This window comes from Sarcophilus harrisii, chromosome 4, assembly GCF_902635505.1.
Source record: "Sarcophilus harrisii chromosome 4, mSarHar1.11, whole genome shotgun sequence".
NCBI lineage: Eukaryota > Metazoa > Chordata > Mammalia > Dasyuromorphia > Dasyuridae > Sarcophilus > Sarcophilus harrisii.
Window position 1 is genome coordinate 17,293,723 of NC_045429.1, and position 12,334 is coordinate 17,306,056.

General features: G+C 39.6%; 1 protein-coding gene across 2 annotated transcripts in view; it reads right to left on the reverse strand.

Annotated features, from left to right (window-relative positions):
- Nucleotides 1-12,334, reverse strand: part of FGGY (FGGY carbohydrate kinase domain containing) — a 499,331-nt gene that overhangs the window by 220,912 nt on the left and 266,085 nt on the right. For both annotated transcript variants that reach the window (XM_023501686.2, XM_003767302.4), the window contains exon 7: nt 1,205-1,333. In XM_023501686.2, coding sequence (XP_023357454.1) covers nt 1,205-1,333 — 129 coding nt within the window. The remainder of the gene's footprint in view (nt 1-1,204; nt 1,334-12,334) is intronic.

Sequence of the window (12,334 nt, forward strand, 5' to 3'; positions counted from 1 at the left end):
CCTGTGGACTCACATGCCCAGAGCCATCGGCACTGCCAGAACACAGGAGCTGAGCTCTTTGCTGGGACTTTAAGGCCTCTCTGAGCATCTATTTAACCCCCCCAAATCATGCCATGGCACCATGTTATCAAGAGCCCTAAGGTTAGGAGGACAGCCTGGCTTGGGCCCCTGTCTTTAAGCAGAACCCTTCCCAAAGTGCTCCAGACAGAAGGTAGAGTGCTGAGCATCTGGCCTTCACAGGCAGCGCTCCACCTGAGGTGTCTGGGCCTCTGCTCAGTCTCTTCCACTCTGCCTCTTAAAATCCCTGACTTCCTTCCAAAGTCAGTTCTTTTGCCATATTTCCCGATAACCCCAATGTCTTGTGTTTCCCCCAGTTACCTTGGATTCATACACGTGTGTTCATATATGTGTTATACACACATGAAGATACATGTATAAGCATGTCTTCATATTTAATATCTGTATAAATATAGGTTGTATGTATACAGAGATATGTACATCTAATCTTCAACCTATGGAAGTTTCTACAATAATTTAAATGGATGAGATTTGACCTTCCAGGTTTATCAAGTTTCTCAAGAAAGTGGATGCTGGCTGGGGTTACAATGCCGTTTTATTTTGGCATGTTTCAGGCCTGTCCATCTCTTCCCTGACCCCATTTTTCTTGGCAACAGGCTTTCTTGGCAAAGATACTGTGGTGGTGTTTGCCATTTCATTCTCCAGCCCATTAGACAGATAAAGAAATTGAGGCAAACAGGTTTAAGTGACTTGCCCAGATCACATGGCTAGGAAGTGCCGGAGGCCATATTTGAACTCATGAGTCTTTCTTATTTCAAGGTGATTGATCCACTGTACTATGCACCTGCCCCTAGGGTTATAAAGGTCAAGATAATTACAAGACAAAAAAAAAATGAACTTTAGGCAAATTTTTCTGGAATGTGGATGGTAGATGAAATTCATAAAAGCAGGGAATATTAAATACAGCCTGATGAAGTCTGAACAGAACAGAATTAAAATCAGTTTTTAATTGTACACAAGTCTAATGATCATTTACTTCCTCAAAGCCTTACTGCCAGAAGGCTCTTGAGTCCAATGGCCGAGTTCTCAGAGTTCGCTACAAAAACATGGCGTCCGATTAATCCAAACACTATGATTAAATTGATTGCTTGTTTTTGAACACATAAGACATGTAAAAAAGAAATACCTAATCCTCCAGCATGAGCATCAATAAGCGATGCAGCCACAGCAATCCCTGCAGGGAGGCCCAGTTCCTTCGCAGCCTCTGGGGTGAGACCCTTGCCCAGAGAATCTCCGGGAGACAGCACTTGGGTTCCTGGACAGACAGACAAGAAAATCCAAACCAAACAGAAGAACAAAAAACAGATATGAGTTGTCACGATTTTTTTTTTCCCCACAACAGTATTTCCCTCCCCCAAATTTATGTTGGATACAGAATTCTCTGCCTCGGTTTCCTTAATTATAAAATGGGAATCATAATCGTATCTCCCTCCCAGATTTGTTGTGAAGATTAAATAGGATTATATTTTTTAAAGTGTTTGGCAAGGAGTAGACATTTTAATATATGTATCAGTTCTGGATTGAGGGTAGGAAGAAACCTTAGAAGGAATCCAGCCTTCCTCCTTGAGAAACAAGAGCCCTACACCTGGAAAGTGACTCGACCAAATTTTAACAGATAATAAGCCACCAAGGAAGAGTGAGAGCTTCTTAGTCACAGATTCTAGCTCTTCCCATTGGACCGTGATTCCTCTCAGCCGATCAGTGAAGTCTAGTTGCTTATATTAAAGACTTAGGTGTGAGGGCCTCCATATTTGAATATCAATCTTCAAAATACTTTTACAGACCCAAAGGGCAGCTCAAACATATGGAAAATTCCATTCAGAGGAAACTCATAATATGCTTAATGCAACTCATCCAGTTGTAAAAAAAAATAAAAAATTTCTGAGACTGATGTTAAATAAATATTCCTTTAAACTCACACATACACACAAACAATACTCTTCCTGAGGGGCATATATTTGTAGTGATAGGGAACTGGAGGAAGTCCACCTTGGGAATCACTTCCTGCCAAAGGAAAAAGGGTCTAGTTCTTTCTCCATAACACAATTACAAAAAGGGTCTTTCTCAGAATGAAAAGAAAAGCTCTCTTAAATCTGTGGGCTAATAACTAAGTCATCAGAACCCTCTGATGAGTCAGGAGTGACCGTACTGAATGCTTTCCTATGGAGCCTGGATTATGTTAAGAACTGTTCAGTTTGAAGGCTCTACCCTTGATCTTGGTTGGTGGTACAACCTTACTGGGGAGGAAAAGGTTATACATGTGAAATAATATGATGCAGGTTAGAACTCATCCATCAACATTTTCCCCTATATGAGAAGTTCTAAGCAAAGACTATTTATTTTGTGCCTCTCTCTCCTGAAATGAGTATGTTTTATACCAATGTCTATTGATGAATATCAGATAATTAAAAGGCGCTAATATGGAGCTTTGATATCTGTGAATAATAGAATCGCACTTTTGAACTGAAAGAGCTTTCAAAGATTTTCTGTTTCAATCTTTTATTTTTATAAATAAGAAGAACTTTGTACAGAGAAGTTGCCTAGAGTAAGCAAAGAGAAGAGTGGTTAGAGTGTGGGACCTGAAGTCAAGAATTGAGTTTAAATCTATTTTCAAATGCTCACTAGCTATGTGATCCTGGACAAATTGCTTAACCTCTATCTGCCTCTGTTTCCTTAATAATAAAATGGGAATCATAATAGTACCTCCCTCCCAGGTGTGTTGTGGTGATGAAATGTAATTATATTTTTAAAAGCGCTTGGCAAAAAGTGGGCACTTTAATATATGTTTGTTCCTTTTCTCCTTGCCCACTCCTCGTCAAGCTCATATAGTTTGTAAACTGCAATGGTAAGAATAAAAGATTATCTCAAGTAAGTCTCATGAAAATTTCGTGAGGTAGGGTCTACTTACAGGTACTATTATCTCCATTTTAACAGACTAGGAAACTGAGAATCAAAAAGCTTAAATACTTTCCTATCTTCTCTCCCCACCCCCATCACAAAGCTAAGTTTCAAAAGAAATGAATGAATAAATGAAAAATATTTACTAAGCATGTGCCGAGCACAGATACAAATATGAAAATATAAAAGCATCAACAGGCCCTGCCCTTAGCAGGTTTTTTTTTTCCAGTGGGACAAGAAAATATACATAGGCAGCAGTGGTCAGGAAAGGGAGTTATGACCTGGAAAGTCACTAGATGGTGAGAAAATGGGAAAGCAAACCATTCTCATGCCCTTTATAGGCAAGAGTGGTGGTTATTTGGCTATAATTCTCAGGTAAAGAGATGGAAGTTTTCAGTTAAAGAGATGGAAATTCTCAGATAAAGAGATGGAAGTTCTCAGGTAAAGAGATGGAAAGATGGAGTTGGGGACAGGGTCAATAGGACAAGAAATGCAGATTCTTAAGGAATGTCATTTTAAGTGCTTAGTGTCTCTCAGGAATAAACTCTGGAGGTCTGGGGACTGGAAGGAGTCAGCAGCATGGGGGAAGGCACAAAGACAGCGTAGATGGTGGCCGCTAGTACGGTTACAGTAAGAGAACCTGGTGTTGTAGGGCTGATCTGTAGTGAGTCTATCAAGCATCTTGCCAGGATTTCTAAGAAGTGAGAAAGGGACCACTTGCAGGTCCTTTCTAGCTGTGATATGGAAGGGAAGGGAAGGGAAGGAAAGGAAAGGGAAAGGAAGGGAGAAACATTTATTAATTTCCTATATGCCAGGCACTATGACACTCAAAAAGGATGCAAAAAACAAAAAAGAAAACAAGATCGTTTCTGTGGGCATAAGCACCATAAATGGAACTTGAAAGGGGCCAAGGGAGGCAGGGGATGATGACCAGAATGGAGACTGCTTGACTTGGAAGTGTCTGGGAGACGGCTGGTGGCCTTGGGTCAGTTGAGATAAGGTGGAAAAGCTCATGTATCAGAGCCCAGGATGGCAGGAGCATAGTGGAATGAAGATGAGAAGCAGGGTTCCAAAGGCATGGTTTGCTTCAGTGACCTGAAGTTCTCCATCACTCAGAGATATCCTCTGTCCCCTCCAGGCCGAGGCGACGAGACCTTCAGCCAAAGCTGGGTGAAGTTGATGGATGGCTCTGTCTGGTGCGCTGATGAGGTCACAGCTCCTTCGGCCAGTAGGCTGGAGAGAGGCTCCCTGGCTTGGGCCTGCCAGGAACTGAGCCGTGGGATCTTGAAGATTGGGCAGTTCTCTCTGCTTGTGTGCCAGGATCTTGACTCTTGGAACTTAGCTAAGCTGAGATCATCTGTTTGGAAGTTCACGCCGATGCTATAGATCCCAATCCAGCCATGCTTCTCCATCTTGTGTTTTGTTGTCCACAAGTTCACCCCAGGAAAAACACCCAACATCATTCACCTGATGTCCCAAGAATACAAATGGGAACTTAACCCATTCACTTGTTTTCTCTTCTTCTTGCCATATAAATCCAATGTAATCCAATTGCCTCCTTTATCTTCCTAAAAAACATTCATGAAGGCACTGGAAATAGCCCTCTATTCTTGTCCTCCACAAGCTTAGATTCTCCTGGATTTGTTCCATGGGGGCAAATCTCAAAATTAAGTTGATGAACAACACATCTGTTTTTTCTGGCTTTATTCACAGCCCAGCTAAAAACTCCTTCAAGAAGCCTTTTCCAATCCCCCTTCCTGTTAGCACCTTCCCTCTGGGATCAGGCCATGAACAGATCTTGCTTGTACACATTTGTTCACACATTGTCTCACCTAATAGATTTTTAGCTCCTTGAAAGCAAGAATTGTCTTTGCCTTGGAATTCGCTGCATTTAGCACAGAACTTCCCACGTAGTCAATATTTAACAAATGTTTGTCGGCTTGACTGGGAGACCTAATTTTTTCTGTTTGGGTTATTATAGAGCCAGACATTCTAGGCTATAGTGACTCTGACCAAGTGGAGCTCAGGGAATTGTAGTGCATCAATGAGCTGAGGATTGTTACAACATTCAATCAATCAATAAGGAAAAATTAAGCTCCTACTATGTGCTAGGTATTGTTCCTGCTACTGAGAATAAAAAATAAAGAGAATGAAGCAATTTTATTTTCATTGGGTTTATTTCCTAAAAGAGGAGTACAGAATAAATATAAATACATACATAGTAGTTAAGTAAAAGTTAGTTTGGGAGGGCATTAGCCATAGGGAAGATGAGGAAATGAGTCTTATAGAAGGGTATGCTTGAGCTCTTTAAAAAAGAGATAGAATCTGATGTGGAATCAAAGAAGGAGTGAATTCTAGACAAAGGTTCAGGAACGTGGAAGGAGCAAGAGAAGGCCGGAGAAGACCAGTTGGCTAGATTGCACTGGATTGCTCTTTTGTGCTCATACTCCATTTATCTTAGTTTTTATTAACGTCTCCTTGACATCCCTTTGAAATGTTCCTTCCATGCTCTCCTACCTAGAAAGCCATCTCCTGGAACAAAGAATAGTATTTCTACTTCTGATTGCCTTGTGGGCTGCAGTATACCATTTCTGAGCTGCCATATTTTCTTCTACATCCAAAGTAAATTCCAGATATGTACCTGGGTCTAGAGTGTGTAATGGTGGAAGGTAGAATGGAAACAGAGAACACATACTAGAATCCCTGGAAGCAAGAACACAATGGTTGATCAACACAGGAAGGCTCGGGGACTAATACAGAGATTCTAGTCCTTTGGATAATAGGTGGCCATCAGGGAGGCTTGGAAATAAAAAAAGAAGAGAAAGCCTGAGGGCCAAAGGCCAAGGTTCCATTATATCAAATGGATGGCAACTCCAGGCAATCAACAGGCGAAGATGAGAAATGTCTCACAGGCTACAAGGATGTACCACATAAATGACCAAGAATTAACATATATATATGAGAACAAATCATCATGGCTTACTTTGGTGAATACTGAGTCAAAAGTCAAGGGCCCAGAACTTTGACTCCTTACATGTGTGGTCAAAGGTGAACTAGTAGAACCTGCCCATATTACAGGTGAGGAAACAGGTCCAGAAAGAAGCAATTTGTCTAAGGTCTTTCAGGAAGAAGCTAGATTTGAAGTCTTTCAGGATGACTCTAAATTCTCTTTTCAGGTTTATTTCATGTTACCTCTCCTTTTATATACTGGACTACATTCTGTTTCCTATACTGAATATTGTTTAGTCATTTTTCAGTCATGTCCAACTCTCCTACCCCGTTTGAGATTTTCTTAGCAGAGGTACTGAAATGGTTTGCCATTTCCTTCTCCAGCTCATTTTACAGATGAAAACCTGAGGCAGAAAGGAATAATAACCTACCCAAAATCATACAAGTAAGTATCTGAGACTTGATTTGAACTCGGGGTTTGCTGACACTCTATCCATTGCAACACCTAGGTATCCATCTACCATTTTGGTGTCATTGCTCAGCTGTATACCATGTGTGCAATGCTCTCCCTCCTCACTTCCACCTATAGGGATCCCTAGCCTCCATAAAAGCTTAGCCCAGTTGTCACCTTCTATGTGAAACCATTCCTGATTCCTTCAATGATGTTGGAGCCTCCCATTAGGCAATTACATTGTATTTGCTGTGGAACAAGCCATGGGGTTTCCCCTTGATATGATTAATGGACAGGGGGCAGTAAAGTTTAGCTAGAGCTCAGAGCTCAAAACAAAGAGTAATTTGAAATCAGGTTAGACTGGTAAGTTGAAGATAATAATAATAATAACTAGCATTAATGCTTTTTACAGGAGGTAAGCACTATTAAGATTGCCATTTTCAGAGTTGAGGAAACTGAGGCAAATAAAAATTAAACAATTTAATTAGATTCTCCCAGATAGGAAGTATCTGAGGCTGGATTTGTATTTGGATCTTTCTGACTTCAGGCCCAATATTTTATCTCCTGCAACACCTGACAGATCAGAAGACTCTGAATTCCAGGCTAGAGAGTCAGACTCCATAGAAGTAGCAATGGGAAATCTCTGGGCACTGGAATGACATGATCCAACCAGTTTCTAGGGCAGATTAACCTGGCATTGGTGTGTCAATGCATTGCCATTGAGGAAAGAGATTGCTGGCTATTGCTGATTTTTGTTGACTTGTCAGTGTGAAAGAAGTATCTGTACTCTCACTCACTAATGGTTCAGTTGGGATGATTACCAGTTACATCCTTGGAACATCCAATTCCTTTTTTTCCTCACTCTATCTGATTGTGTTCCATTTTAATCACAACAAGAGGTTATTATTATTTTTTTAAGAATAATAAATCCCTAAAGAAATTCAAATAATCAGGATTTTCTGGTGCTCTCAGATCAACTTTTAGAATCATCCAATCAAGCAGTACATGTTTCTTAAGTGCTCATGGTGATGGGCATTGGAGACAAAATGAGAATAAAAATGACCACACTCTCACAGAGTTTACAGTTTTTACTGAAAAAATAACACAAAAGAACTGAAGGCACAAATAAATACAGGAATAAAAAGGGTTCTATTATGGCTGACCAGGTGCCAAGTACAATGCAGAAGGATCTAAAATAGAAATGCAAAAAACAAAACCAATTTCTACCCTCAAAATATTTATAAGTCTAATGGAAATAAGCCATGAGAAATTTAGTTTAAAAAGCAAAGCCACTTCCTGGGTTATGGTTTAGCATCCATGTTCAAGTCACCATTGACTTTACTTTTTTATTTTTCTTTCATGCCCAAACAGTCACAAAGTCCTATCTTAGTTTTCTTTACAATAGCTCAGCATCTTGAGGTCTAGGTTGGGCTAAGGAAAAAGGCTGATGCCAGAATGGACATCCTCTCCTTTTCAACCAATCAGCTAGATGATGCAGTAGATAAGTCAGGAAAACCTGAGTTTAAATCTAACTTCAGATACTTAGGAAACTGTGCTATCCTAAGCAGGTTCCTTAACTTCTCTCTGCCTCAGTTTCCTCATCTGTAAAATAGAATTAAAAATATGACCCACAACACAGAGTTGTTAAATGAGATTTGGGAGGCACTTGGCACAATGATCGACACATGGTAAAAATAATAATTAATTACATTTAATCTCAAATTATTCTTTGTTTTGAGCTTTGATCTCTGGCTAATAAATTGAAATTAAATTAATTTAATTAATACTTAATTAATAAATTCTTCTTCCCTTCCCTGACCACTTCAGGGGATATAAAACTGAAATGAAACAGTCTCTGCCTGAAAGGAATTAAGTTCAATCAAAGAATATATGAAGGTAATTTAGGCCAAGGGCTTAGAATTAGAAAATAAGCTTCTCGAAGGCAGGGCTATGTTGCTTTTGTGTTTGTTGCCTCAGAGGATTACATAGTGCCCAATTTAGAGTAAGAATTGAATAACTAACTTTTCATTCTTTGATCCTTAAAGTTGCCTCTTCTTCCTTCTTCTTTTCATTATTATCCTTATTTCATTCCAGTTGAATATTAATTATAGCATAATACTAAATTCATCACTGTATTCCTTTCCCAAAATATTCTGGCTAATGATATTTTAGCATTTTTTGTCTTAAATAGTGATACATATAAAATTTATTTATTTTTCTGCAGCAATTGGTTCACCCACCTAGGAAGTGTTAAGTGTCTGAGACTAGATCTGAACTCCTCCTGACTTCAGGGCTGGTACTCTATCCACTGCATCCCCTAGATGCCCCGATACATACATAATTTAAAATAAAGCTTTGGGGATGTATGTGAAAAGACATAACCAGGGAAGGGCCAATGGGCTGTGTTCCATAGCAGAAGATCTAGAGAGTGAACATAGAGTACTTCACGCCCTGCTTTTTTGTCCTGATGTAGTGTTGAGAATCTTGTTGTTTCTTTGTTAATGATCTCAACTCAAATGTGTTGACTCTTGACCCACTCAAGGCTACCATCTATACTTATGCCAAGGGGGGAAATGTTAGCTATGGTTCTATACAGGTATCACCACAGCCTTGCTCCTCAACAGTAAAGCAGGAAAAAAGATCCCAGGGGACTCCAAGCTGACACACCTGCCACCATTTTCCTAAAACATGTCTCCTAATTCCCTTCAGAGGCAACAGCACAATTGTGCAGGTGGCTCCCAAATTCCCCCAGGTCCTTCTCAACCGAAACCCTTTGCACATCATTGTTAGAATTAAAACCAATCAAAAGCTATGGTGCACAATTATTGGATGGTTTGGTCTTCAACTACCCAACCAACCGCCAGATTGGGGCTACTATTACACAAAATCCTTCCCTAGCAGCTTTTCAATTTTTACTTCTAATGAGCACTTAGGGGATGGTTTCACACACACACACACACACACACACACACACACACACACACACTCACTCACTCTTTCCTGATGTCAACAGCAAAAATTAATGACTGTATGGATTGCTGGGAGACAGAGATATATTATGATGGTCAACAGAACAGTGTTTCTCCTCAGGAGGCAGAAGGGGTAGGGTGAGGTTTACATACCCCTAAGGTATCACAGGCTTCCTTTGTTTTCAGGAAAACAGCTAAATAAACCTTCCTTAATTCCAGGCCAGTATTTGCCAGAGTGGAGAAGGAAAGCAGAGCTCCCGGAGAGATCAGAAAAAGGCATAGATGTTAGATGTGGGCAGGCTGGAAACTGGATCCCTTGTGCTTGGTAATCTGTACCTCTGACTCTGCAAGAGAGGTGCTTCTTACCACAGAGGCATTGTGGGAGGGATTGGGCTGTACTAACTGACACTTAGATGGGACAAAGGAAAGGGAATTTAGTGGCCACAAATATATCATGTTTGCCTTTATTATGTTGTTATCACTGCATACTGTTATGATGATTTTATAATACACATCAAGAAAATAATAGATTTATATAAATAAAATGTGACTGGTTATGCGAGATTGACATGATGTATAATATATGGACCTGAGAATTAGAACTGAGTTCAAGAATACAATCTAGGCAATTCTAAGCCTATTTTGCCACAGCAGTGGTGTCTATCTCCATATTTAGAGGCAATTTTCCTACCAGGGAAATCATGGGTGGGACCCCGAAACCCCTAATCACTAAGGGTATCCTTAAATTGGGTGAGATATGGCCAATTATAAGATTCTAACCTCGTAGAGTGTATGTGTGTGTGTGTGTGTGTGTGTGTAGGGTATGTGAGGGACTGAAAGAATCACTCCAGAATCTTGATACAGATAAAATGTAATTCAATAGGTAAAAAACATTTATTAAGATCCAACATTGTAATTGAACAATAACAAGTAAGAATCAGGAGGAATGGGTTTATGTACTGGCTTTGGATAAAGCTCATTTTTTGTCACTTGTGAAATAATCAAGACAGTCTCAATGATCACTTGATTCTATGACTACCACTAATTTAAATGTCAAAGATGATCTAAATGTAAGATATGAAAAAAGAAGGGATGCTCTAAGAAATGAAGTTCTGCAAAGCAATTTTAAAATTGTCCTGATGAGAAAGGAAAAAAAAATAAGGTTTAATTTATTGGTATGATTATATGGGAAGCTGATGAATTCAGACTTTAAAAATACATAAAGAAACATTGAAATAAGGTCATATAATAAAATGTGAATATGAAAAAGTTAAAAAAAAAAAAAAGATCCAAGATTGTATAAAGCATTACTAGACACTAAGGATAAAAACAATAACAACAACAAACAAAAACACACCTACAAACAAACAAACAAACAAACAAAAAACAGTTCCTGCCCTCAGGTGTCTTGCATTTTCTTGAGGGATATAATTTGTGTAAGAAACAAAGTATATGCATACAGATGGATACATATGTATGTACTGATGAAAGAACTTAGCTAAAAAACACTAAGGTTTCTTACCACTTCTGGGGCCATCTCCAATCATCCTGATCTCTATCTTGCACTGGACCCAGAGGTTCTGGAGGGGAAAGTGAGGAAGGTGACCTTGCACAGCCCTCCCTCACTTAAATCCAATTCACTTGCAAGTTATGGAATCACGTTTCTGATGAAACATAAACATGTGTAATGCTCTCTCTAAAATGTAATGTTCTCTGTTGAGGTTTTCTTGGGGTCTCTGGAGGCAGCCTTCCTTTCAGTTCAGTAATCAGGGCACTAGCAGCTAGGGGTTAAAGTCCAAATCCTTTATTATCTCTTTCAAAGTCTTGTCTCCTTCACTTGGGGCTCAGCTAGTTTTTCTGGAGGTCTATCTCTCTCCTTGATTCCAAGAGCTTGAGTTCCCGCTTGCCTTCTCTGGCTTCTAAATCTCCCTGACTCCCAAGGGTTTGTGCTTCAGCCTCCAGCCACATCAAAGGTAGAAGATGGAATGAATCTGTCTCAGCTTCCAGGGGCTTCTAGTGCACTTGTCCCTTCTGGCCCTAAGAGCTTCTCCCTTATATGCCCCACACTGAGTACAAGCTAATCATTATATCATTAGGAAACCATTATTTGTTGTAGGATTAAATCAATGCTAAACTAGATTTAACCATTGTCTCCTCAGCAAACATAGTACCTTGTTTCAAGTTGTGGCCCATAACATCTCCTTGTAGGATCAGATCAATCATACTGAACCAGGCTAAATTAGATAATTATGGTTTCTATCAAATCCACTGACTTAGCACCTTGTAAGAATCCTTTGTTTCAAGTTCAGAGCTCTGGCCCATAACAAACATGTATGTACATAGTTACATGTGGAAATATATTCACTCAGATTAGCATATACACATATGAGAGAAGAGAAGAGGAGAAACAGAGAGGAGGGCAGGGAGGAGGGAAAGGAGGTAGAAATAAGGAGGGGGGGATGAGAAGGGAAGGATGGGGAGACATAGGATTTAGACCTAGATTTCTAATTTCAGAGCCAGTGCTCATTCCACTACATTGTTCCATAGAGAGGAAGCCTAGGGGCTGGGATTCCAACTGCAATTTCCTTTTTCCTCCTATGCCACACTGCCTTTATTCTCTGGATCATTTCTCATGATCTTTTTTTATTTTATTTTATTTTTTGACTTAGCTCAGAATTGATGTCCTTAGGAGAAGAACAATCCGATACTTACAACTGATATATCTGGGTAAATAAGAAAGACATTCTAACCACATTCAGTCTGTTATACAAAAAGAACGTCAGTCACTGGGAAGGATGATAAAGTATTCGTGGTACAGGTTTTCTAACGTTGCATACTTCTATTTGTCCACATCTCTCTAGTTCCTTTTCCAAGTCACACATCTGAAATGTGCAGAGATGTTTTCCTCCATGTTATTTTAAGGCCAAAGTGTTTGCTTCCAAATAAAAATGTTTATTTTATCAGAAAACCTTTTGGCTGTTAAGATGGT